The 27,951-nt window shown below is 42.2% G+C and overlaps 3 protein-coding genes across 4 annotated transcripts; 1 reads left to right on the top strand and 2 right to left on the bottom strand.

Moving 5' to 3' along the window:
• Nucleotides 1-193: 193 nt before the first annotated feature.
• Nucleotides 194-14,697, bottom strand: tom1l2 (target of myb1 like 2 membrane trafficking protein). Of its 2 annotated transcripts, none has more exons than XM_071530984.1 (15): nucleotides 14,613-14,697; nucleotides 14,078-14,162; nucleotides 13,261-13,339; nucleotides 12,736-12,885; nucleotides 11,433-11,567; nucleotides 11,109-11,261; nucleotides 10,036-10,152; nucleotides 9,699-9,832; nucleotides 9,517-9,568; nucleotides 7,996-8,164; nucleotides 7,038-7,164; nucleotides 6,783-6,862; nucleotides 4,732-4,781; nucleotides 3,391-3,427; nucleotides 194-3,224 (listed from the first exon to the last, which is right to left on the bottom strand). In XM_071530984.1, the coding sequence occupies exons 1-15, from the start codon at nucleotides 14,662-14,664 to the stop codon at nucleotides 3,076-3,078; spliced, it is 1,569 nt and encodes a 522-aa protein (XP_071387085.1). In that variant the 5' UTR covers nucleotides 14,665-14,697; the 3' UTR covers nucleotides 194-3,075. The 2 variants fall into 2 exon arrangements, with proteins under 2 accessions (XP_071387085.1, XP_071387084.1); XM_071530983.1 differs by having other exon boundaries at nucleotides 4,732-4,791; nucleotides 6,787-6,862.
• Nucleotides 14,698-15,074: 377 nt separating this feature from the next.
• Nucleotides 15,075-20,671, bottom strand: atpaf2 (ATP synthase mitochondrial F1 complex assembly factor 2). The gene is made up of 8 exons (XM_071530988.1): nucleotides 20,235-20,671; nucleotides 20,072-20,116; nucleotides 19,629-19,777; nucleotides 18,439-18,536; nucleotides 17,968-18,048; nucleotides 17,656-17,768; nucleotides 16,784-16,899; nucleotides 15,075-16,044 (listed from the first exon to the last, which is right to left on the bottom strand). The coding sequence occupies exons 1-8, from the start codon at nucleotides 20,362-20,364 to the stop codon at nucleotides 15,907-15,909; spliced, it is 870 nt and encodes a 289-aa protein (XP_071387089.1). The 5' UTR covers nucleotides 20,365-20,671; the 3' UTR covers nucleotides 15,075-15,906.
• Nucleotides 20,672-20,876: 205 nt separating this feature from the next.
• Nucleotides 20,877-27,427, top strand: LOC139653964 (glucose-induced degradation protein 4 homolog). The gene is made up of 6 exons (XM_071530980.1): nucleotides 20,877-21,241; nucleotides 21,677-21,736; nucleotides 22,878-22,985; nucleotides 23,082-23,183; nucleotides 23,606-23,736; nucleotides 25,879-27,427. Exons 1-6 carry the CDS (start codon nucleotides 21,050-21,052, stop codon nucleotides 25,940-25,942), a joined length of 657 nt encoding a protein of 218 aa, XP_071387081.1. The 5' UTR covers nucleotides 20,877-21,049; the 3' UTR covers nucleotides 25,943-27,427.
• Nucleotides 27,428-27,951: the final 524 nt, after the last annotated feature.

Below are 27,951 nucleotides of genomic sequence, written 5' to 3'. Positions count from 1 at the left end.
AAGCATTTAAGCATAAGCCTTTATATTAGATCGAAATGGATTTGAGAATGAAAAACATAGTACATTCAATCAGGTGTGTCCAGACTTTTGACTTGTAGTGTAGATAAGCTATGAGAGTATTTCACCAACAAGTCTGCCTGAAAAGAACATAAAAAAAAGAAGACAAAAGCCCAGGAGGCGGATCACACTCTGCTAATGTTTTATTAGAGTTCATGCATAAGTCAAACAACACAAAGAGAAAAAAGAGAGATGGGGCAACTTAGGAAAGTAGCAGTCACACAGCACAGCCTCCCTTATCAGCATCCCTTTATATATTATCCAATCACATACAAAGAAAGCTTTTGTTCCTTTGTGAGAACAGGTTTGGGATGACTTTCTGGCAAAGCATTCAGTACGCTGAGGTTTAGTTTCAAATCATGATCGGAGCTCACATTGAAATAAGCTAGGTCAACTCTGGGTTTAGAGTATCACACCGGTATGGATGGTAATACATTTTATTCTTTCAAACATTTGGAGGCTTCTTTTTCATTCAACTTTTGAGATTCATAACACGTCTTTGCCTTGCAGTATGGCTGACACACACACACACACACACATTTAACACAAAAACAAGGAAACGGTAAGAGAAAGGAAACTCCCCTTTTAAAATGTGCAATGCTGATGCGTTGTAGAAAGTGTCTCTCAGAAGTTAAGTTCATTTGTTATGTTACTTAGTCATGTGCTAGTCTGTCGATTAGTGTTTAACTTATAGTATGAATAACGGATTCTTAGTTAAAAATACATCCTTCATTAAATAAATGGTGAGATTCTCTGTTACAGCTACAAATCATCTGTTGAGTGAGCAGCCAGTTGACACCGAGCCGCCCGGTGATTCGTTATACATCACAGTATAAACTATGACCATGTATTTACTGTTGTGACACACTCAACCAACAAGAATATCCACATAACCATTACAAACAATAAGATACATTAGCCAGCAGCAATGTGTAAAAAGGATAATCTGAACTCCATAAACAAAAAGCCAACAAAATAAAACCAGAAACCCACACCAACGTTAAAATTTCTCATCCTGTCCCACAAAGTAGTTCATTTCTCATTTTCCTTTTGTACAATAACATGACTCTAAAATACTGAGATCTGAAGAAAAAAAATAACGCTGAATAAATTATTTCTACACTTTACTCAAATATTTCCCAGCATTTCTCATTAATTACAGTTTACAGCGGGTTAAACCTTCCTCTTCTTGCTAATTTACAGTACAAGGTGAAAGGTGGTGCGGCCGTCAAAGTGAGCGGCCGTTTTAAGCTTGTTGTGATTGTGTAACATGTTGCATTTTATTATTGTCGAGTGGGAAATGTCTCATTTGTAGCGCTGTGTGTGCAGCTCGCTCATTTCTGAAAAACAAATGTCATGTTGAAAGGTCAGGCCTTTTAAGATGTCAGCGTAAGGAAATAAAGGAGAACCGCTAACAAATAATGTGTGAGCAGCTTTCATCGTGTGATTATTGAATTCGTGTTACGTCTCTGGATATAAAGTCGTGAATTTGAACAATCCAGAATACCTTCCGTTCATTCTGTGACCTTTCATCACATCCGGAAGAAAGCACAAATTTGGTCCTGTAAATTGAATTTCAGTGCAACAGAAAACATACAGCACAATCCACTCAGAAAGGAGTTAAACCTTAACCAGTGACATCATGAGTCACTTCAGTTTCCCCTCTTATAAGACTGATACCAACTCTGACTGGGCTTCAGTTCATAATGACACAACCTCCCCCTGTGAATTTCATCATAGTCAATCCATGACATGAAAGCATCTTCAGCATACGGACGATTACATAAAATTAGATAGTATTCTTCAGCAGATGGATAATTAGATAGTTTATAATAGTACTACTAGTACTATTGCTACAAAAAAAAATCAAACAGCAACTGTAGGCTAATAAAATCTGCGCAAAATAATCTCAAAATGTGATATTTTGGTGGGACCAACTAATCATCATCAAACAGCTTGAGTTCAGATTGCCAAAGAGAAAACTACAACATAAAAACAGCAGATTTTATGGAGGGCAAAAGAACACATTTGCTTGTACTGTCTGCAATTTTGCCAATGGCAAAACGCCCATGGCAATGCATTAGCTGTGGTAAATTTCCTTGTAAATTAGCTATTGTAAATTTTCAAATGTTTCCCCATTCCCTTTTGAAAAAGCCTAACCCTGTGAGGTAAATACCTTTAGTGAGCAGCAGGAAAGATAAGCGGGCTCCGATGCCCTTTTCACAATCTACTTTAAATCAACATCTCTCCCATACACAGATTGCTTAAATATACACACAACTAATAAACTTGACATTTGTCATTTACAATTATACAACAAAACCAAGACTCAACCAAGAACTGACTTTGTTAACCACATGGAGCAAATGTAATGGGGTTGATACTAACACTGGACTTCTCCTTCAGGGCATTTCCCTGTCATTAGCATACTATTCGTGTTCGGTCCGTTTGGTGGTAGAAACTCTGAAACGGTCAAGGTTGACGGTGTTAATACATGCAGTGTGGGCCGGGATAGGAAACGGATATCCTACGTCTAAGAAGGACAGAGGTGCAGAGCTTTTTATCAAACTCTATTTCATATAATCAGGATTAACTGGGACACGAGGCTTTGCTGTCGTTTCTCTCCAGTCCACAAGAGGCTGAGGAAATCCACAGAGACGGATCCTTCACACGTAAAAGGAGAAGAAACGAGCAGGTTGCCTCGTTGTCTCCCGACGCCGCTCATCGTACGGGTGAGATCCGCTGTCCGGTAGTGTATCAAAATAGGCCATTAGTTGGGTTTTCCCTTTGTCTAGTGAGAAATTAACTGACAACATGAAAGATTCCCTTTTTTATGAAGACAAAACCACAACATGGAAAAGAATCTCTGTAGTGTAGCCGAGTAGTGTGAAGCTGATGGTGAGATCCAAAATGAGGGTGGATGTATGTGCGTGTCACGTCAGTCTGTTCTAGGATGTCGCTGCTCGGCTGGTCGGGTCTTAGGCCGGGGCTTGGGGAGGAGGGTCAAAGGTGGAAGGTCTACATGGCGAAGAGAGTGTCCTCTGCTCTGTCGGCCTTCTTGCGGCTCGGGGTTTCCTGCGCCGCGCCCGGGTCGCCGTTGGGGGGCGAGGGTAGGCTGGGAGCCATCTCTGCTGCTTTGGCTCTCTCCTCTAGAAACTTGTCGAACTCTGGAAGAGAATAAGAAAACAAAAAGGAAAGGGGAAGACAGAAAGAAGAAAACAAAGAGGAAACGGAAAGACAGAATTTGACATTGGTTAGAATATAGCTGACAACACAGTGGAAAATCTTCTGAAGGGAATAATGGAAGAATAAAGGAGATTCCAGTCGTCTTACCTTCACTTGTCACTCCTTCCTCACCCTCATCTCCTTTCTGTTGGAAAGGAAAGAAAACAAAGTCACATTCGAGAGCAAAGTCGGCTTCGCAAAACTTGAAACACTGCAAACCACCAGAAGCTGACTGAGTTGTATTTTGCTTACTGTGCACACACCCAAAACTACTAATTAAAACAAAACCACACACAACAGCACCCACCCTCTACATTCTTTATACATGAAACTTACCACTGATGTTACACAGATTCTCACACAACAACGGTTGGTATTTTCCACTCAGGTATATCACATGACAAAGAGCCAATTGTCATCATCGCTCACCCAAACGTGTGCAGTTACATTTTAGAAAGCACATTACATATGTCTACCCATTTCTACTTGTATAAAAATTGAACACCAAAACAAATAAACCAGGTGTTTTACCCACCAAGACAGATAATTATTCCAAGTCCATTAAGCAACACAGTCTCATAAAATTTCGTGAAATGAGCACAAACTCTTGAAAACACTTTATTACGTGTTTACAAATTATGTGAAGATTACATTCCTCCATCACACACTATATTGACTGACATTGTGATTGTGATATGATTTGTGATATTAGAGGGAATGATAATTTTTTCATCATTATTCTCATTTTCATTGAAAAACATATTAAAATGATTATGGTGTGATTTTTGCAGGGATCTGTACCAAACAAAGATGTTTTCTTAAGTCTGTAGAATATGATGTGTAGGCCAGGACATCTCTGCAGTACGACAATATTTAATTTAAAATGGTATTTTGACACACATTTTGCCTTTAACAAATATTGCGCCTCCTGCGATTTGAAAATTGCAGTAGGCCATATTGCGATTTCGATAAAATTTTGATTAATTGTTCAGCCCTAGTTAAAAGGTTAGCTAAGTTTAGGCAAGTAAAACAACACCTGTACTTTCCACCACGCCAGTTGAACATCAGACTTCTACCTGTTTCTAGTCGTGTCTCCTTCAAGTAACTCTTCGCTGTGGGAAAACGCATTTCTCTCCCTTTTTGTGCACGGACCACGTATTTGCATTTTAAGACATCATGCTCATTTCACAACATTTCGGGAGTCCAGGCTCCAATAATGTCAGTTTGTCCCCACAGCACACTGTTAGTAACTAAAGAGGAAGCTGAGGTGTCCAGACACGTGATTGGTCAAAGAGTGAGGAAATGTAATGAAAAAAAAGGAAAGGAGGAGAAATATGTTACTTTCTGGCTTCAAAAACCAGTCCAAAAGAGAAGAGGGAATACCACAGAATAAAAACAGGAGAAAGAAGGGGAGAACAGCAGGCAGAAATAAAATCATGATGGTCTCACCACATCAGTACACAGCCACTCCTCTATGTCATCCATGACAGAGGACTGGCCTCCGACACCCTAGAGGGCAACAGCGAGACCCACAGGTGGCCAGGGGACAGCAAAGCCACAACAGAAAATATCCCGCCCCAAACAGAACAGAAAATACGACTTCAATGAACTTCAGTATCAACTTAAATGTAACTTAAGAATGCATTTATGAGGAAAGAAAAAGAAACAACCAAAATGAGATGGAGTGGAAACCGATGTCTCTGGTTAGTGTGGCACAACACACCCAGTGAAAGCTATGAGCAACAACCACACTCACACAAACACAGCCGTAACACCACACCATGTGGATTAAGCTGGGCATGCCATTAGTGCTGAAACAATAAGCCTTAACCGATTAGTCGATCAACAAAAATTAATTGATTATATTTTTTGGGGGGTTTTATAGGCTAAATGATTGATCGAAAAAATAATCGATAATGAAAATAATCGTTAGTCGCAGCCGTACATAACATATAATGCCGTTGAGGATGAATATAGCAAACATCATCATGTTTGACAGCAGAGCAGGAAATCAACTTTCTGGTCCAGTGACCAGAGGCTGGTGGAATCCAGGAAGTTTACCAACTGATTTCATCTTTTTTCCCAGACAGTGAGATTTTTAGAGTAGGAAACAAGCTCCAAACAATGGGTGGTTTGGAGAACACGACAAAGTGGCTGGTTGAGTAGACAGGGCACGTTCACACCAAGCAAGTTTGGTGTGAACTCCAAATGGCGCGATTCAAACTTGGCACCACATAACCGCACCGAGACGTCTGAAAATGCAGGTCTTGGTTAATTCCAAGTGAACTGTGGTGGGTTTGTTAGGAGTGAGAATGTAACCTGAACCAACCACAGGAAAAAAAACCCAAATGTACAGGTTTTATGGGTAAAAGGAGACGGATGTTGACATCTGATAGCCAACTGTTCCTCATGCTTGGAAAGCCTAGCGTAACAAAATGAACCGAAGGAAAATCACCGTCTGGACTGATGCTCATACTCAGCTATTTCTTCATGTGTTCTTAACTGGTGAGAAGGTAAAGGTAAAGGGTAAAGACGGTAAACGGTAAAGAGCACAGACAAGTCCTTCATGCCTAGCTAAAGTTACAGCGACTGGAATTGGACTTGTTTTGACCCCCTGACACCCTGAAATCTGTAAACTCGTGGGAAAACAGGTTACCAAATCTCTGTCCAATAAACAAGCTACTTGTGAGTCATGTGACTTTTGTTTACAAGCCCTGGTTCATTTCTGATTGGGCCGCGTCAACTTAAATGAAGCAAATCAAAAAATGCAACAAAGTAAACTTTTCCACGATGGTTCGGACCAAAGAAAACAAACTGTTGGTGTGATCGCACCCTAACTCATCAGACGCAGCCAAAGATTAGCAACATTTGACAGGTGGCAGTGGTGTTAATCTCCCAACCTGCTCGACAGTTCAGTGGAGTGAAGTGTGAAAACAGGGTTATGCCAAGGCCATGCATTGCTACTGAAGAGCCACATAATCTTTAGTCAGTCTGGTTAGGAATTCATGAGGAACATCACTCAAAAGCAGGGAAAGAGAGGGTATTACTGAATAAGTAGAAGCTGTTAAGGTGCTTAAGCAACTCGACTCCAATTAGGCTAGTGAAAAAACACTGAAACTTATCTGAAGGCCTAATTGAGAAAAAAAAAGCTAGATTGAATACATAGCCTGCATATTCTAGAAATTCCTCTGTTAAACTGAGAGCTCAGTCAGAAGCTCAAAAGGCAAAAAATACATTTTAAAGACAAGTCTAAACTAATTTTCCCAATTGCTTAACTAGTTTAGTAGCAAGAAAGCATTTTAAGCATTTTATCCAGCAGCACAAGTCAACAGCAGACAAAAGCATGAGAGAAAGTGTCTGCTTCATGACGGTTCAGCCCACCACACACACACACACACACGCACACACACACACACACACACTCCAAATGTAAACGGGTATGAAAACGCTGCCTGAAAATGAAAGCCTGTGTCGAGTATAAAAGCCTGTGTCATGCAGACTCACCCCTCCTATAGTTGGCTGTCGTACATCCAGAGTGGGAGGAAGGCCACCGGCGGCGTTGCTGTCTTCTGCTGCAGCACTGAGACAGGAAGTGGACACGGACTGTTAGAACCCCGTTAGAAACAAAGATCGTTTTCTTCACTGAAAGCTGAAAGCAAAGAGCTGGGCAGCCAAGATTAATTCATTCTCTTCTTCCCTCTAATTCACAGGACAAAGAGTATCTCTGATGTAGCAGATGTGTGATGTGTCCTTACGTCTTGCGTGGTTCGGACAGAGCTCCGGTCCTGGTCTGGGCGAACATGTCAAAGTCGTCCTGGGCAGACGGAGGCTTACAGCTGGGCAGAGAGCTCAAGGTGCCGCTCACGCTGTCTGCACCCACGTCTGCAGGGACAAAAACAAGCTGACATGTTAAAATTGTCATACAGCTTTAAAAAAAGAAGAGAAGACAAAGCAAAAGTGTATTTTTCACACATTTCCTATAGAGGCTTTGCAGTTGTGTCAGAAATGTCTTTGCAACCACGGCTGGAGCCATCACAGAGATCCATTTGAGAACTGGCTGTGCACAAATAATGTCTAAATATACAACACTCAGGCTAGGAAAAGAGATATCTGAAAAAGACTGTTGTGGTGTGGGAGTCAATTCACTAATGTTCTCAGTAAAAATGAATAGTCAAATGAGGTACATTTGTTGCCAAATTTAGGATCATGAGTAAACTGTCTTGCATTTAGCTCTAGTTTCTATGCAAAAACACTGAGTTATAGCTTGAGAAGGGTCAACTCATTTAGCCTGAACAAACTGTTGACTTTTGCCTTTGTTTGCTCAGCAGGCTAATTTAGCAAAGCAGCCACAACTAGATACATCAGCTAGTGTGCAAATGAGATGCGTTTAAAACCAGACAGTGATGTTTGCTGACAAGATACTATGGTTACCTAGCTAACAAGCTGACATTAAATCAATGGTGAAATGATCAGTTCCCAGTCAAAAACAGCACAGAAATTAACCAGACGAAGTCGCACGTTTAGAAACACAATCAGCTCTTTGCCGCTATTGTTGCTAAGAGCTAAAGACTTCCAATATGGTGTTATGTCACCTCAAGCCCTCTATAGATATTTATGATATGCTATATCACAAGGAGAATGTTATTCTTGCTCTGAATAACAATCCCCAAACTGTCTCGGAGGGGAAAGCTCGGGCACTAGGGGTTTACATACCAAGGCCAGCCAGGCGTGAGGCCAGCGAGGCTGGGGAGGAGGGCCTGCCTGCCGGGGCGGTGAGGGTGGGGGGCAAGCTGGTCGGAGCGGCGTTCGTCATATTGCTGACCACCGCCGGGGAGCCGGGGCCGAGGTCTATGAGGTTGTCCTCTGTGGCCTCACTCAGGACCTGGCGGAGAGGGAGGTGGGAACGGCTGTCACTTCAATCATGAGACACAACATGGTTCCCCTTTCACAGAGGAGCAGAGAAAAGGATTTAGGGACACTGGCTCAAGTGCAGCAAAACAAATCCCTTTATGGAAGGCTAAGAAAAGGCAGGGTTATTATACAGTATTGTGATTGTGTTTAAAAAAAAAGAAGAAAAAAAACTAAATGCGTGGTCGAAATAAAAAATAAAAGACATGGTGAATAATAGGTGTAAGCGCAGACTCTTGGGGGAAAGTTATTGGTTAGCTTCAGGAGAGCATGAAAACATCCATGACTCAGGAAAGCAGCACATTACGCAGCACTTTTTCTTAAGGGGGTCCAAAGCAGCACAAATAAACTGTTCTGCATTACAGACACATTTACGATTCAAAGGTATTTGCTTTGAGAAAATGGGTGTGACAACAGAAAAAGAGTGATGCAAGACCATGAAACTCACAAACTCGCCATTTAATCCTGGATAGTATTTTTAGTCACCATAGCGATGACCAATGCCTAGGGTGTTGGCTGTTTAGCAAAGATAAAACAATCCCCTTAAGAAGGTAGAAATACAGCAGGGAGGGAGGAGGGGAGATTGAATCTTTGGGCTCTGGAGGAGTTGCTTTTGTCGGCTCACAAGCCAAACCGCTGATCTTAAAATCTAAGATCACTTTGCATATCTCAACTCCTCTATATCTGAGATAATGCAAATCTAATCTGGGAGTAGATAAGTGATTCTAGGGACATATTCACTAAATTACAATAATACGGTTGTACTCCATTATCATATGTCAATCAATATCAATCTGCCTCTGGGTTTGGGTCATTTGCTGTTGGGGGCTGCATGGTCAAAACATGCCATATGGGGCAAAACATATGGGTGGAGGTGGGGCCCATATTGTTTAGCCATGTTTCAACAGCTCCTCTGGGGTCAAAATAGAGAAACACATGGTACTACTCATTTAGGGAGGGTGACAATATTTTCATACTTGCCTGCCTCAGCTAGCCATAAAAAGACACAAAACAGAAAGGAAGAAACACAATGAATACCGTTAGCATGCCTGTGCAGGAACACACTGTATTGGCATGATAACAGCACTTGAAAGACATTAAAAAAGGCTGACTGGCAATGTAACATGCAACCCTAGAGAGTTGACACTGAAAGGGCGGACATCGAAGAATGAGAAAACATCTGCAGAAAAACGCCATGCCATGGATGATGTAACAGTAGCACAGAAGAAGAAGTAGGAGGATTCAGACAGGTGTCAACCAGGAAAAGTAAGGGAGTGATGCAAATGTTGGATGTTTTAGCACCCGAGGTCCTAACTGCCGACTCACCCCATTGTTGACACTCTGAGCCGAAGACCTCCCAGACCTAAACCTCTCATACCTGAGGCAAAGACAGGACCAGATGAAGAAAAGAAGGAACAGAAAGAGAGACTGTTTAGCTTGGTGTCTGGGTTTGTTAGTGTACATGTGTTTACCTGTGTTCATGTGTCTGTCTGTCGGTGTGTTCTGACCTTTCGTAGCGTAGGAAAATGTTGTTGAGGTCGTCATTAACGTGCAGCAGCTCCTCAGTCACCTCCTCATTGGAGACACAGGAGATGAGCTCCATTATCCTCTGCTGCATGGCTCTGCAAGTCCTGTTCAGCTCCTAAATACACACACACACACACTCAGACACATAGTATATTTTTTCGAGTGTGTAGCCCCCTCTAGTGGGCTCAGGTTCTTTTTGTGTTTGTCCATTCCTGAAAAAGCCCTTTACTTATGAGGAAATCAGGATGGAGAATGGTGGAATACACATACTTGCAAATACTTGCACACACATACACACACCAATGTGTGGTTCCTAACCTGCAGTAGCTCATGGTCTGAAGGGTCCTCCTGTCCCGGTACCATCTCAGTCAACATCTCTGACATCACCTTGGTGTTCCCACGCACAATGTCTAACTCGCTGCGCAGCCGGCAAATCTGGAGGACACAGAAATAAATCTACACTAAGTCTACCATATAATAAGTCTAATAATCTCACTTGCAGCCAACAATATTACTTGTGGTGTGTTCATACAAAGCTTTTTGTTTGGAGCGGTTTATTTGAACTCTGGAGCATTCACTCCTTGAGAACAATGCCATTCAAACTCTGGTGGCACAGAGACGGCTGGAAATGTGAGTCTCAGGCCTCCTCATAGAGAAATGCAGTGTGGTTTGTTAGGAGTGAGAACGTAATCCAACTACAGGAAACAACCCCAATACACAAGGTTTTATGGGTATAAAGAGATGGACATTGACATTTGACAGCCAGCAGTTACTCGTGCTTACAAAGCCGAGCATAACAAAATGAACCGAGGGCAAACCACAGCCTGGACTGATACTCATATTCAGAAACTGATTTGTTTTTTCTCCTCCTGCCACCAAAATCTCTAACCTGAGAGGATGACAGTTTCCAAAACTTTGCCCAATAAACGAGCTACTTGTTTTTTGTTCCCAGACATCACCTGTCAATCAAACAGTGTGGGCGGGGACTGTGACGTCTTTCTCCTTGGATTTTCTGTTGCTGCAGTTTGAGTTTCTGTAGGTGGCGCTCTTTTCTTTGTCTATTCAGCCATGGTGGCTATCACTGCTCATGCTAACTACCCAGTTCTTCTTCTGTTTATTCCAAACGAGCTGCTGTTGTTGTTGCCAGAAACATGAAACGCATCACTTCCTGTGCGCAAGAGGATTTTACCCAAATACCTACCAGACACCGGGTGTTTAGAACAGCAAATCCAAAAGCTTTCATGAACTGGATATTATAAAAAAAATCTGCAATAAAGTAGCAAAATGGATATTTAATTGTATGAAAATGTTGCAGATGTTACTTATTATAACAACGTTCTGTTTGCACAGTTGAGTCCAGTTTCAGTGTGTTTACAGGAGTAACACCGTACCTGTTCGGATGTGGGGTTGATGGATCCAGAGGCATGGATGTTGGGGACCTGGGGGGTGGTGTAGGCCGGGGGGACGGCATGTGGGGCGGGCTGCGGCTGGGGAGGGGCGGTGTACTTGTGTAGGGCGCTGTCCCCTTCTGGGGCAGACGCCAACTGGCAATGAGATAAAACAAAGAGATCACAGTGGATTTAGTGAAAAAAAACAGTCATTATGCTTTCACTGAATGTGACAAATTAGCTGGAAAGATAATCACACTAAGAGCTTATGCTGAGTCTTTGCGCACAGCTTTTATAAGTCATCATGAGTGTGTGATGCTCCCCTACCCGCTGAGGTGTGTGTATGGGCGACAGCGTCTCCAGGTCGGACATGGGGAACTCGATGCCTTTCCTCTTCAGCTCCTCATAGATGTGGACCACGCCTGTCAGGTCCGGACTACTCCTGAACGCATCGGCCCATGCCTGGGGGATAGGAACGCACGAAACGGGTTAAGAGAGAAGAGAGTGAAAGACTGAGACAGAAAAGAAAGGATCAATAAAGGGCTGACAGTAAACAAAGTGAGGGATGACAGAGAATAGCAAAGAGGCCTGTTCTCTGATCATTTGTGTTTGTCCGCCTTGAACACATTCTCTCAGCAAACCACAAAGCTGTTGGCTTCTCTCTCTCAGCAGTGGGCAGGATAAAGCCAGACTGAGCCAAAACAACAGATCAAAGACGTGAAGCACTTTTAAAAAACAAGATAACTTTACAAGGACTTTGAAGGCAATATGGGTTCTTGGACCAAGAGAGTGCTGCTCAGTCACTTTAAAACTCAAGCCAATTTGATCCACATTCAAATTTCCACAACTGATGAATACTTTGGCTGAAGTGTGTCTGCATCCAATTTAAGCCCTATGCAAAACAAGTGCTACAACCAAGGTTGGGATGAGTGTGGCTGTGATCAATCAATAACTAAAAATAAATGATCTATGGAAGACTAACTGAGCTTGTTTTTAGCCACTCCACACTTCAAACTCACAAACACACATTCACACCTGGGAGCTGCACAACACAACCACAGTCCACAACCACAGTCTTCTACTGTTGGCCAATAGGGGATTAAGCGTCTTGCTCACAGTCATGTCGATAATAGTTGCTATGGGAGGGGAGATGCGTTACTCACTAAATTCTCCCACACAGATTTTCCCAGCCTGTCACAAGCTCGCTTCTCTAACCTCTAGACTACCAAGGAACAATTAGATTCTCCCTCAGAGCCGCGATGCCCTCCTGGATCCGCGCTCTAGCTGCAGTCACATGGCCTCCCTGGAGGAAACAGGAGCGGCCCACTTGAGCCTGCCAGGGTCACCTGAGCTGTAACAGGTAACTGGAGATGCTCCTGGCTGAAGCCCTGGAGTCGCTGTGCATTACCTGAGGCTCTGCCTGGGGAAGGCAGCACACCTCCTGGACCGCTGCACTGCCACACACACTGTAACAAACACCTAGGCTTGGTACCGCACACCTGACTGTCTCAGCTGTAGGTCCTTTTCTCTCACAGGGGCAACAGCCATCTCTACGGCATTATAGAATAAGATTCATAGGCTTCTTAATAGCTGTCAGCCAATCTTAACCAATTTTATATCACTCCCATACCTGAATCAAGGCGAGCACTTTGTCTTGAACGATGGTTGGAGGGTTGTTTTTGGGGGAGATGATTTTCACCAGCACGCCATCAATAAAGTCCCTGCTGGTGACAAGGGCGTGGAAACGATGGCCACAGTTCTTCACACACGTCTCCAGGACCTGAGGGAGCGAGGGGAGAAACAGGTTTCCAAACATGCTGATGCCTGGCAAAACGGCAAATTCAAATATCCTTACAGGCGAGAAAGTATTCGCTCCGGTGTTTGGATTGCAAATTCTCCATGAATATGCCCCAACAAACTTTCACTATTTTTCAGAATCCAGTGGCGCAAGATTATTCTCTCTACAGCATATTGTTCACCAAAAACTTTTTTTGTTACAATACAGTAATAAGCCTGACTGCACTTTATTAAACCTATTATAAATTCTTCAGATTCTGACATCAGAAGAAGTAGCCTAATGCTAAACCTTTGTCTGGTAATATCAATCATATTTTTATGATGACAACTCCCCACTTCCCCACCTCTGCCCACTCACCGTCAGAGCCAGCATCACTTCCCTATAGTTCCTGTTGCCATTCAGCCTCTTCTTCACTGCTCTAATGGCATCCTTTGGACTTAACACACACACACACACACACACACACACACACACAAAACACACACATTAACACACACACAAACACACAAGGATATAGCACATGCCTCAAATGGATTGATAAGACACAAGAACACAAGAATTTATAATAGCTGAAGGATATAAGGAGTGTTTTGCAAAGAATGTATTACAGTTAAAAGAATGGAAAGTGGAATACTAGCTGTAGATATCTGTAAATGATTCCCTGACCTGTCTGAGTCTCAGTGCTTATACTTCCTTCTACTAATAATTTACTTCAGAATTTACTTTTGCTATCAGATCATACAAGCCTCATAGCAGTGGGTGTGTGACACCCCTTGAATCCCCCAGCCATAAAAGAAAAAACAGTCAAAGCTCTCATTAGAGATTCCAGACATACAGTGCGGTAGGCTAAAGTCACCTAACCCACTTTACAACCCACTAATCAAACAAGACTTTGACTTCACACACTGACGTTGTCCTACAAGGTTAATGGAGCAGTGAGATAAGGAACGAGGCCTTGGATAAATCCACCCATAAATCCAGAGCTAGGCTTCTTCCCTTCCTCTGCCACAGATTAGAGCAGGTAAAGAAAGAAATGACTCTCTTAGTTTCTGTTGCAGGAGTAATGTACTATGTAAATAACTATCAAACAAGGGAGACAGTATGAAAGCCGAGTGTATGGGACAGTTAATCAATAACAGATATGGGTATTGACTGATCTCCTCTGGCTACTAACCCATCCTCTGTTTCATTGATGATGTCACATATTTCCATGTTGAGGGTCCAGTCTTCACTTTGGAGGGAGCCATCTGTGGCTCTCTCTGAAATACACACACACATAACTTACAGCTAGAAAATCAGCTAAGGTGGTGAATCCATTTCATTATAATACATGTCTAACCTTTGAAGCTAATGGAACGATGACTGGTGGCTAGCTAGCTTAGCTAACGTTAGCCGCCATTCAAGACAAGACTGTTTGTATTCATGGGTGTTTCTGCGTTGATCGTAGCATTGAATTACACAACACAATCAGAAAATAGTCCGCTCGCTTGTCATGAACTGTAATGTTGGCACAATCACAGCAGATGTAACCTTAACCAGTAGCTAGGCGGCTAACAGTGGCTTACCAGCTGTAGAGAACTCATTCACGGACCTAGCTTGCTAACGGCAGCTAGCCAGTAAACGACCAAACCATGGCAACCGAGAAAAATATATTTCCAGGACACATTTATCCGCATAAAATGTCATTTCTAAACTATCTAGTTACATACCAATGCAATGCCCCACCGGGGTACTGTAAGGATTTCCCAAAAGGAACTCCATCTTGCTCGACAACAAACAAGTCAGTCCATGGGCTGATTCTTGGGAAAACGTATAGAAAGTCCCGCCCACCGAGCAATGTCATTGGCCAAGAAATCCTGACAGTTAACGTGATTGGACAGCTAGAACACACATCATAGGACTCGGGCAATTGTAAATAAAAGGCATCAAAGGTTGCATCAATAAAAGTAAAATCGATGGCTTATGAATGTATGTCACATTCTAACATCGGAACATGCAAGTCGCAGAAATACGTGAATATCGGCATATGAAAAAAATAAATACATAGGCCTATTTGGAAATTGTTACTTTGCATTTTAATTCATGTTCACATAGATAAACTTAGTTTGACTGGTATTTGACACAACTCATGGAAAGGAAGCAAGGGACACACATGGGTCAGATTACGCCACTCTGTTAATCACCATGATTTATTTCTACAGCAACAACAAAACTGTCAACTTTGCACAAGAAAATGGCCACTTGGGCTGCGGCAGATATCTGAAACTCAGCTTCATCTGGAAACTGCACTATGCAGTGGAGAACATGCTGATGAGTAGGCTTTTTCTGTATACTGAGTTTAATATTCTTCCCGTCAACATCAGCACACTGAAAATGGCAGAATGTGTGCCAGGTGAATGAGGTTAAGCTTAACCAATTACAGAAAAAATGCTGGAAAACAGTAGTACGTTTTGTGGATATGTGGATATTTTTCACATAAAGCATGCCTTTACCAAACACTGTCCATACAGTACAGTTAGTATGAATAGTGCTTACTGTTAGGATTGCATCTGCTTTTTACTATATTCAGATGCAGCGAGAGACTGAGCACATAGGGAATTAACATTCCACCGCCAAACAACATTAGTCACTGTTCTCATGAAACCGTGCACAGTGTCCAAAATGTCACGGATGACTGAGAACCGACTGGAAACACGGCGATGGGTGTCACACTTGGCAGCTGCTGCACATAAACACTGTAAATAAAGACAGCTAATGTGATTTTACTGGGGTGAAATGACTCTGACTCTTTAACAGATCACTGACAGAGCAGCTGTCACTGCTAACCAGAACAGATAGGATGTGTTGCTGTTTTTTTTTTCTTCTTGCAAGTAAAAGCACAGATGAACTGAATCCCTTGGAAACAGGGTCCCCCCCCCCCCAGTCTGAGGATTCGCCCTGTGCTTTCTGAGAGTTTTGTGTTTGAGTGTTTAACACTATTATTCCCAGAGTTCCTCATCCTTCTCAGTCCTGTAGAAGTTTGCGTTTGACAGTTGAACTCTCGGAGGACAGCTGGACAAAAAGCGCTCCGGCAGCGGCCCGTGCCCTCAGCTCGTACATGTCGTAGTCATGGGCCCACTCCACGCTTCCCCAGCGCTGGATCTGTGGAGGAGAGGCAGCACGTTAGAGGAAGAAATACAGAATGAGAGAGAGCTGTCCGGGGGAAAAGCAGCAGTTCAAGACTTAGTGTTTCTCAAATTAATGTCTTAACATTAAGATACCACATTCATTTTGAGACATTAGTAGAACTATCATTAACAAACGAGACCATCACTGAAAAGCCTGTCAGCCTCTAGCGGCCTCTACTCTGCATTTTACATTGTTTCTCCACCTGGTGGATGTGGAGGGAAATCTGCTGGATCGCTTTACAGCACAAAACAGGAAGAGGTTCTGTTCTTCCAGAGCAAACGCAGCTAAAGCTTTCAGAGTTTCTCGATGGTGGAAGGAGTGAAAAGCCTGAAAGACCGATGGAAAAATCACTTCCAACATGTTTATCCCCTTCAGTAAAGGGAAAAAGAAAACCTTTGACCAAAGAAGCAAAAGATCCTCTTTGTGACCGGAAGCAAGAGGGTTTTTATAGGAAATGTGGTTTTATGTTGAGAAACACTGCACTAACAGTGCTGCTGTCTCAACCATGGTCTCATTTGTTTATGGTAATTATACCAAGATATCACATTTGATTGGACAATGATATATTGGTGCTTAAAATATGATAAGTAGCACCTTTCACATTCAGCTACATACACCAGACAGTTATCACCGCACTAAAAAACACAAAACTGAAAGGCTGAGTAGATACAAAATCTATTCTGGGTATTGCAGCTCTCTACTGCTCTCCTACCTGGTATTCCTCCTCCAGTCTGGAGAGCAGCACAGCCTGTTCCACAGTCAGATGTCTGTCAATCACCCCGAACGACAGCACAACAGACTTCAGCTGGGTGATCACATACTCCAGCCCTGCACAGGGAAAACATATTACTACACAACACTGCACTCCTACTGTATGCTATTACAACATCATTTCACCAAGGTGTGAATTACACATCACAGCTATTCCACCTACGATTCTGAAGTCTCACCTGCTCATCTTAAAGGACAATTTCTGCATGATTTGAGTTTTTGCTCATTTTTGTCAAACCTCTCAGGCTCATTCACTCCCATTCAATTCTGAATGGCATAGAAAACAACTCTGAGACTTCTAATTCAGTCGGTAAAGGTAATTTGCAAGGTATTTTGCAAAGCTGCATCAGAACGCTAAACTTTTACATTTGGAAAGAAGTTCAGTTCACCGCTTCATATTAATGCGTTGCATTCAGAAACACTGCAAGAGCCAAGAGGCGACAGGAGGGGGCATCTTACTCTTTCTGCTTCTTACCGGGAGTACCTTGTAATATTTAGACAGCGTCTATTTCAAAATATTTACTCAAACAACTAAGATGAAGGACAATAGCAAATATCTGATAATGTGATACGAGCGCTGGAAAACAATCCTCAGTAATGTAAAACAGTAAGGCAATACAGGAAATGAGCAAAAACTCACAATCACACTGGAACTGTCCTTTAACTCATCCCATTTACACCAGTTACCACACGACAGAAACAAAACTATAGAACAACAACAATAGAAGAGCCTCGTTTTAAACCAGGGCCTGTTTTTAAAGAGAGTCTGATTGTTAGTAGTGCTCATCTAGGATCAGTTTTGAGATGTTTCACCTGTCAGGGACCAGAAGTTGTAAGAACTGAGGTGTTGCCTGAACGTGTCCTTGGTTGCCTCTGGGATCTCTGGACCCAAAATACTGGAGGAGGAGCCGATAACTACATTATATCTGCAATTGAATTATGGGAGACAAAGACAGTTAGGAAATAACTTAATACAGTTTTGTTACACACTCAGCTTAATTTACAAGTAACAACAAGCTGCAGTAAGCTGACATGCAGATACTGAGAAATGCCCCCTGGACTATTGGGATGGGCTTTAAGAATAATTTCAACTTCTATGCAAGAGAAACTAAAGCAGCTGTTAACCTGTTTTCCATCCAGTGCAGCACAGGATCCCACTCGTTCTTCTGTAGCTCAACCAAACCTGGAGGATCATCCACTCTGTAACTACAAGCAAAAAGCCACAGCAATCACATTTACAACCAGTGCAACTGCAGAAAATACTGCATGACACTCATCAGTATTAGAGAGTGTCTCTGTCTAACATCTCAGTGTAATAAACAGCTGAATGTCTGTCTCTGTCATTAGAAACCATCTACAGTGCAGTATTTGGACAGTGACACACTTTTTGTTGTTTTGGCTCTCTACTCCAGCACATTGGATTTGAAATGAAACAATGACTGTGAGGTTAAAGTGCAAACTGTCAGCTTTAATTTGAGGGTATTTACATCCATATCGGGTGAACCGTGTAGGAATTGCAGCCCTTTTTATACATAGTCCCCGCATTTTAGGGGACCAAAAGTGATAGAAATTGGTAGAAGAAATGTAGAAGTTTACCAGACAGTATCAGTCTCCAGGAACTTGAGAGCAGCGCTGATCATTTGGTCCTTGTCTCGTTCAGTTGGATTGTCTAGAGCTGTGTTGCACAGCGTAGTCTGGAGGAAACAAAGTGCCAACATTACTCTCTCTCACTCTCTCAATTTAATTTTCAGTTTAACATCCTTTATTGGCATGAAAGCTGAGAATAATGTTGCCAAAACTTCAAGATAAAAGTTCAATATTTTTACATTAAAGTCACAATGAAATGAAAAACGATCTTTTCACATTGTCAGCTACTTTTTCACCTATTTAACAATAAATGTCCCAAAACTTTCAAAAATTCATGTTTCCTTGTATTTTTTTTATATCAGATTCCTATTAGTTTTACTTCCTGGAAAACAGCAAACCTTTAGTGCTGACTGGTCATGTACCAGTAAGGATACATCCATACAATAAAACCATCAGATTTTTTAACAATCCCGCCCCTCCACCCCTCCCAGCAAATAAAACTGCCTTTCTCTCCCCAATGGATATTCCATTGGTTTAAACTTTTGAATGATCCCTCCTAGGGCTGAACGATTTTGAAAAAATATCTAATTGCGATTATTTTGACTGATATTGCAATTGCGATATGATTTGCGATATTAGAGGGAATGATAATTTTTACATCATTATTCTCATTTCCATTGAAAAACGTATTAAAATGATTATGGTGTGATATTTGCGGGGATCTGTACCAAACAAAGATGTTTTCTCAAGTCTGTAGAATATGATGTATAGGCCAGGACATCTCTGCAGCACAACAATATTTAATTTAAAATGGTATTTTGACACACATTTCGCCTTTAACAAATATTGCGCCTCCTGCCATTTGAAAATTGCAGTAGGCCATATTGCGATTTCGATAAAATTTCGATTAATTGTTCAGCCCTAATCCCTTTTTGTGTTATGTCCCACCCCAACATCCTGTTTCAAGAGGAAATATGTCAAATTATGGAAGCTAGATGCTCTCAATATGCCGTTTCATTGTGACTTTAAATCCCTTTTGTGTGTGTGTGTGTGTGTGTGTGTGTGTGTGTGTGTGTTTGGACAGTGGAGAATCTGGGTTACTGCAGTTCCCAAAACATAACCTCATTACATAATCTCTCTCACTCACACACACACACACACACTAGAGCCTATCCGACCCTCGGGTCAAAAAGCCGCACCAGGTGCATCGTGTAGAACTTGAGGGTGTCCCTCTGAGCATCCCACTCGGTTGCCACGGCGATGGCCAGGGCTTCATTTGGCACCGTGAACAGCTTCCCTCCCGGCGTTTTCAGTTTCCTCCGGTCTAGGTTGATCTCATACAAGCCACCTGGAAAATTAACAACAAAAAAAAAATTATCATTAGTAGGAAGAGTGACACACCGGAGAAGGAAAAACCAAGGCACTCTTCCTCTATCAAAAAAAACAAAATCTATTTTTTTTTATTTTTGTATAGAGGAAGAGTGCTTTGGTTTTTCCTTCTTCATGATTTTGGAAATATTAATACCTGACATCACAAATTCAGGGTTATTCTATGACACACATAGAGATAAACACTTAACAAAGGGGTCAAATCCTCAACCTAAAATGTATAGGATTACATTAATAATATCTGACAACCTACCGTCACCTTGGGATATGCTGACGTCTTCATAAAATTTCTTCCTCTCTGTTAACAGCAGAAAACATCACATCAGTCCAACCTCTCACAGCAGGTTCATAGCCTTTGCATCCCATGCATTGCAGCCAGAACTGCAATCAGAACAACCAGGGGCGAATCCTCTTACCTGCCGTGGCTGTGGAGTATGCGTTGCGATTCAATGGGATAAATTGGGACAGCTGACTTCTTGTGCACGCGCTGCTGAGTGAAAGGGCATTTCCTACACGACTCTGCAGTCTAACGAGGCTCCTCAACATTGCTGCAGTTATATAAAAGTGTGATTTTTGTCCAAGGATTTCAGAAAATGCCTCCCTGAGAAGTGGGTCGACAAGCTAAAGGCTGTAATACAGTTCCTTACTTACTTATTGGATGCAGCATTATGTTTACAAGAGTGAATATTTTTCGTGCTAATATATAAAGGCCTAGTATAACATATATATATATATATATAATAGAAGCCGCTATTTCTCTACTTGCTGCCACACATTTTCTCCAGTTTTGAAAGCAGCTCCAGCGTTCAAAAGCATGCGAGTGACCTTCCGTGTGTGACAGGTGGTATTATTAAAAATATATATTATTGGGAATTGTAGTTTTAAGAGTGGCTATACACAACCTATAGTACGGCTGTTTCATAACAGAAAAAAACTACAGCCAGGAATATCCCAGAAAGCCTTCCGCAAAATAAACCAATGAGCGTTGAGATTTTAGGAGGGTGGAACTAGCTGGCCAATGAGAGGGGCGGATGCTGCTGCCTATGGCGCCGCGTCGAAGTCCACTTACTTTTCTGGGCGCTTGGTGCCTGGCTAACTAAACTGTGAAGGAATTAGGAGGATTTTGGATGTTGGTGGGCCTCTTAAGTCGCGCTCTCCGCAGAAGCCGACGCAGTCCACCGCCCACACGGCCACTGACCGCGGTCGGTGTCCAGCCCGCCGCCCGAGAGCCATGCCTGTCCCCGCCAGATACCTCAGCAACTCCCCCGCCATGGCCTTCGCCTCCTCGGCCTCGCTTATCCCGCCGCCGCCGATCAACACCCAGCAGCCCGGGGTTGTCACCTCGCTCCTGTACAGCGGGTCCAAGTTCAGAGGCCACCAGAAGAGCAAAGGGAACTCTTACGACGTGGAGGTCGTTTTGCAGGTGAGGCTGTGGAGGGGTATTTCGTTAAGGCGGGCTGTCAGTTGGCGAGGGGGCATTTGCTCATCTGTCAAACGGGCGGTGTGATGATTGACAGCTGAGCCTGGGTTACTAATGGGAAATCAATGAGCCTTGGCCTGGTGTTGACGTCTAACTCGTATCAGGCCAACACTGGGCATTTTCTCACCTCGGCTCCCTTGATAATTTGCTGATATAAATAGGCAATGTTAAATCAAATGCCCTAATGCTACTAGCTCATAGCTCCCCGGCTAAACTGTCAGTGTGGGAGAGGCATATTGTGTAAGCTGGGGTGGGTGCAGCTGTGTTAATAATGCCATCCGGTCTAATGAACTGACTGTCACTGCTGCATGAATGAAACTACTTAATGCAGATGGGCAGTAAACATTAACATTCTCCTTGTTTATTTCCCTTTTTAAGCATGTTACAATGGAGGATTCATACCTGTGTGGCTACCTGAAGATAAAGGGACTGACTGAGGTGAGAGGAGCACATTCCTTTACTAAGCCAAAGACATGAATAAATGAACCTAGCTGCATCTGGCCACAGCTCACTGCTTTATCTTCTCACACGAGTAGGAGACTGGCACAGTTTAGACCCGATCTGTGCCACTCTCACTTCCTTTGATTGCATGATAGATAATGTCATACCAAACTATTACAAATTCCAGCAGTGTAACATACCGTGTTAAACAGCAAACCTACATTACGTAGCTCACAGAACATGATGTAAGACCTTTTCCAAATTATTAGACTCCATTGATTAATTCAGCATACATCTGATCCACCAAGTAGCATTCATGTCAATAATTGTAAAGCGGCAGTGAGTAAGATTTGTACTTCCCTATGTACAAAATGAGCATAAACATCCCCAGCTGCTGAGACATAATCAGACAAAAACTCTGCATCCATTGGAATTTGAAGACAACACACACACACACACACACACACACACACCCCACCTATTCACCGGACGGTGCTACAGGCAAACAAGTGGTTTCACAACAACACATTTCAGCTACAAAGGCTAAAAAAAAACCTTGTTCTAAAGCCCAAAACACAAATGACAAAACAATATTGTAGTGACAGCATTTTGCATTGTGATATATATATCACCTTTCCACTAGACGTTTCTGTTGGATCTCTGCTCTAATTAGCTAGCTTGACTCGTCTCTATTGTGAAAATGTGACTTTATTGTTTTATCTGCTGTAATTCAAGAGGATGCGATAGGTTGGGAGGAGGGGGGCTGTGCCAGAGACTTGTGTAGGAAGAGAGAAGTTCGATCAGTGATGTTACAATTCCTACTGGTTGCTGATAGAGGTTGATAAAGCTCATTGATTACTTAATGCCTCTTTAAAATTGATTCACACTACTTGCTGCCCTCACCCTGACCCTCCACACTCTATTATGCTGGAAGAAGGTTGTATAAATAACGGGCAAATCGGTTATTAAAGTTGAAATTAAGCTTAAGGTCAGAAAGAAAAACCACTGGAGTTTGGCATGACATTCTCTCCCATACAAAGAGTGGAGCAGGGAACAGCATGTATACTGGAGCTGGGCCAGAGCTAACAAAAACAAAAAAACCTCAATGTGTGTTCCTCCGCCGCGGCTCCTCTCGCAGGAATACCCGACTCTGACCACGTTCTTCGCCGGAGAGATCATCAGCAGGAAGCGGCCGTTCCTGACCCGGAAATGGGATGCGGATGAAGATGTGGATCGAAAGCACTGGGTAAGGGGAAAAGCTTGTTGATTCATAACCAGGCCCCGAAATATTCCGCCCCCCGCCAAATGGTTTACATGATTGTTTTGTGTGTTTGGTGTCCAGGGCAAGTTCCAGGCGTTCTACCAGTACGCAAAGACGTTCAACTCGGATGATTTTGACTATGAGGATCTGAAGAACTCGGATTACATCTTCATGAGGTGGAAGGTAAGGTTCTGCCTCAACACGGCTCCATATCCAGCATCTGCATTCACAAGCGTCTGTCTCTTTAATGACACATAAGAAGAATAGGGGAGTGATGATGAAGGGCACAGGGAGAGATTGCACAAAGCACTGAGCTACGTCACAGATTCTCAATCATGTGCCTTTGAAGCCTTAAGAGTCTGCAGGTTTTCATTCCGACCAAACACTACAGCGGCTGATTCCACTGATCAGTTCCTCCTCTCCGTTTGATGTTTGAAGATGTGCTAATCAGTGAATTCAGCTGCCGTAGTGTTTGGAAATTTGAAATGAAAACCTGCAGACTCTCGGACCTCGCTGGCACACGGTTGAGAATCATTCACTCAGACCATATGCTATAGTTAGACCACTTATTGATGAAATGTTTCTCAACCTCTGCGTCCCCTCAGGAGCAGTTCCTGGTTCCTGACCACACAATCAAAGACATCAGCGGAGCTTCCTTTGCTGGATTCTACTACATCTGCTTCCAGAAATCCACAGCAACAATCGAGGGCTACTACTACCACAGAAGCTCTGAATGGTAACGCAGCACAACACCAGTTACTGAGATTAGGGCTGAACGATCTTGAAAAAAATATCTAATTACGATTATTTTGACTGATTGCAATTGCGATATGATTTGCGATATTAGAGGGAATGATAATTTTTACATCATTATTCTCATTTTCATTGAAAAACGTATTAAAATGGTGTGATTTTTGCAGGGATCTGTACCAAACAAAGATGTTTTCTTAAATCTGTAGAATATGATGTGTAGGCCAGGTCATCTCTGCAGCATGACAATATTTAAATTTAAATGGTATTCTGACACACATTTTGCCTTTGACAAATATTGCGCCTCCGGCCATTTGAAAATTACAGTAGGCCATATTGCGATTTCGATAAAATTTCGATTAATTATTCAACCCTAACTGAGATTGAGTAGTGAAATTGAATAATTAGAGTAATATGGCATATTACTCTAACTATTATTACTCTTGAAACTGCATGGCTTACAAGCTGTTATTCCAGATACAGTACATTTATTTTTGATTTGTGCACTGTCAAAAAAAGTATGGGTGGGAAAGTGAATAAGATACACAATTCCCAGCTCTCATCAGCTGCCGTCGAGGTGCCTTTGAGCAAGGCACTTGGCTGCAGATGGCTGTGGTTGTGCTGAGCAGCTTCCCAGTGAAAGTGTGTCTAACTGTGTGAGGATGAACCAGGACATTGCTGAAGAACGGCATGTTTTCCTCTGGTGCGATCACACCTACAGTTGGTTTTCTTTGGTCCAAACCATAGTGGAAAAGTTTACTATGTTGCATACTTTGTATTCGGTTAATTTAGGTTCACTCTGCCCAGTTACGAGCGAAGCAGAGCTTGTAAACAAAAGTCGCATAAGAAAACGTGGAGAAAGCAGCTAAGCTTCGGTCCACGCTGCGGTTTGCCCTCGGTTCATTTTGTTGCTCTCGGCCTTACAAGCATGAGTAACTGCCGGCTATCAGATGTCAACATCCATCTCTTTATACCCATAAGCTTGTGCATTTTGGGGTTGTTTCCTGTAGTTGGTTCAGATTACGTTCTCACTCATAACGGACTGCACCACAGTTTGCTTGGATCACGACTGAGACTCGCATTTTTTGGCATCCCAGTGCTGTTATTTGGTGCCACCAGAATTTGAATGGCATTGTTCTCAGCTGACCAGAGGAACCAAACTAACGGAGTAAACGCTCTGTGTGAACCTCAGTCAGTCTTCCCTGGATACATACAGTACATATTGAAGTGTGCAGTAAAGCTGTGTGTTGCCGTGATGATGATGATGCTTATGCAGCTGGAGATAAAAGCCTTGATGAATAAGCAAATATATACATCATCTTTATGCTTCTTCAGATGAATATTTTATACTCTAGGCAGCCTATGAGTGTCACAATGCAGTCCGTGCCCCAGATCGTGCTTGATGATTTTTTGCATCGCCTAACTTAGCATGTGAAATATCCAAGGTTTATATTGAGCTTGGCCTCTAACTTAACATGCATCTAGTGCTGAAAGGATTAGTCAATTAATGGATTAGTCCATTGAGATAAAATGAGTCGTTTTAGTCATTTATCAAGTAAAAATACCAAACATTTGCTGCTTACAGCTTCACAAATACTTTGTTTTTTTTGGGCTGCTGGTCAGACTAAGTAAGATATTTTAAGAATCGTTTTGGGCTCTGGTAACTTGGGCATTTGTCATTATTTTTGACATTGTATAGACCAGTGGTTCTCAACGTGGGGTCCGGGGACCACCAGGGGTCCTTGAGGGGGTTCCAGGGGGTCCCCAGCAAATGGATGAATTGTTAAACTTCAGCATTATTTCATTTACAAGAAGTTAAGACAGTTAGAGAATGTAGAAGAATGACTGTCTCCACCTACAATATAGATAGTAATGGAATTCTGACAAAATCATATCAAACAATAAAAATATTCTCAGATTTGGATCCGAGAGACAAAATCTCATCAAATGGGGGGTCTTTGGCTCTAATGTGGACTAAATTAGGGGTCCTTCATATGAAAAAGGTTGAGAATCAGTGGTATAGACTAATTGATTAATTGAAAAAGTTAGTTGCAGCCCTACATGAATCCTTATCTTTTTTTTCTTTGCTTCCCCTCTCAACACAAACTTGTCTTGTTGCACCGTCTAGGTACCAGTCTCTGAACCTCACCCACGTTCCCGAACACAGCGCAGCCATCTACGAGTTCCGGTGACCCCGGCACCGCGTCTCTTTCTGTTGGACAAAGACTTTGAGGCAGAGCAGAGGCCTGCGGATGCTACTGAGGAGGAGGATGAGGAGGAGAAGGACTAGGGATGAGAATTTGGCTCTTCAGAGAAACGCAAACTGTTAAATTTTCAAAAAAAAAAAAGAAAAGTGGATGTGCCTGTCAAGGAAGGAAGGAGATGGGGACTGCCGATGAATCAGAGGATGGACAAGAGAGAGGATAAATGAGGAAGGTTTTGATTTTTCTGGGCTGAAGTCATGAAAGGACAGATGATATGTGTGCGGATGAGCAGAAGGAAAGGAAGAAAGTGCAGTTTTGCTCCCAGGATGGAGCTTGTAAAGTTCTAACCAGCAGCCGAGACTGGGTGTGGTTTATATAGTGTACTCCTTTCTCCATTTCTTTTAATGTCTGGTTTTAAAATGCTTGGCACAGTATCTTGGGACACTTTATGAGCAAAGTTGCGGATTCCCCTTTTTGTTTTTGTTTTTTATTTTGTCCTGCTTTCATCCAGCCGATCGCCGAATGAACAGCGTAAACCCATTTGACGACCGTTGGACAAGGATTCCTGTGAGGAGTCTGCTTATTATTAACGCAACACGGATCTCGAAAGAAGCCGAATGAATCACTGAGTCGATGTGGAATAAGATAAAAAAGAAAGAGAAGTTCATGATTAGAGCGCTTCAGGATTGAGGATTGGAGCTTTAATCAGTTCATAAGCTAGAATGACAGTATTTTTTAAAGCTAAGCTGGTTCTTTGATTGCCTGCAAAGAGGAGATTTTGTTATTTTCCTCTCGGTGGACGTTGAGCGGCACTTTTTGAGGCTGCGAAGTGAGCGACACGTGAAACGAGCTTTTACATCTGTGTTGATAAATTGCTTGGGAGATTATTATTACATGTGATTGCTGTGGATCTTGTACTATTGAGTTACATTTGCACAAAGATGGACTATATGTTACTAATGCTTGCAGTCAGCATTTTACACTCACATGCCCAAACACACAATCTCAAAGGTGGCGGGTCAGGCTGCATCAGTGAGCCAAAACAATCACATAGTAGTGTTGAAAAAGGAATAGCTAGTATTTTTGACCCAGGTCTGCACTCGGCATTAAAACAAAGAGCTTTTTACTCCTTTTGTGTCATTTTAAATTAAGATCCCCCTCCCCACCTTTACGTCTCTTCGACTATGCAACATTATCAACGTAGCACTCTCCAAACATCAACCCCGGGTTTTCAGAGACAAAATTTTATTCTATCCTTATAGTATATTAAAAAAAAATCTATCTTCATTAAAGGAAATATTTTTGTTAAATTGCCTTTTGAAAACACTCTCCTCCCTAATCATGTTCCCTTTCCATGTGATGGTGCCATCTTTTTGAAGCTTATCAGAATTGTATTATATATGATCACAAGTGTGTTTGTTTGAGAATAAGTCTGGACTTGATTGATGGCGTGTCTGTGAGGAATGGATTCAAAAAAATCATATCAAAACACCCGTCACTGTGTCTCGTTTGTCTGACTGATGCATTACATTTTGCATAGACCACATAATTAGCGCTGGGGCCATATATCCTATAATATCGATATTGTGATATGAGACTAGATATCGTCAGAATATTGTGAAATAACTTAAATGTTACTTCTTCTGAACTTATCAGTCTGTTCTGGCTGAGCAAAATGAACAATGATTGGCTTTACCTGCTCATCATATCCACATTACTTATTACAGATTACACATTACTGATTACTAATGATCATTACTAATTTTCCAAATTTTCTTGTGTGTAAATATCTTCTGAAAGCATGAATACTACTAATACAAAATATCGTCATTATTATTATCGATATCGGGGTATTCAGTCTAAAATATTGTGATATTTGATTTTGTCAATATCACCCAGCCCTACACACAGTGGTGGAAAGTAACTAAGTACATTTACTCAAGTACTGTACTTAAGTACAATTTTGAGGTACTTGTATTTTCCATTTTATGCTACTT

Source organism: Centroberyx affinis, unplaced genomic scaffold, assembly GCF_046629955.1.
Source record: "Centroberyx affinis isolate AG114_WGS23_722 - 3 ecotype Tasmania unplaced genomic scaffold, CSIRO-AGI_Caff_v1 ptg002014l_1, whole genome shotgun sequence".
NCBI classification, from domain to species: domain Eukaryota; kingdom Metazoa; phylum Chordata; class Actinopteri; order Beryciformes; family Berycidae; genus Centroberyx; species Centroberyx affinis.
The sequence above is the reverse complement of the archived record's forward strand: the minus strand, read 5'-3'. Positions and strand labels throughout refer to the sequence as shown.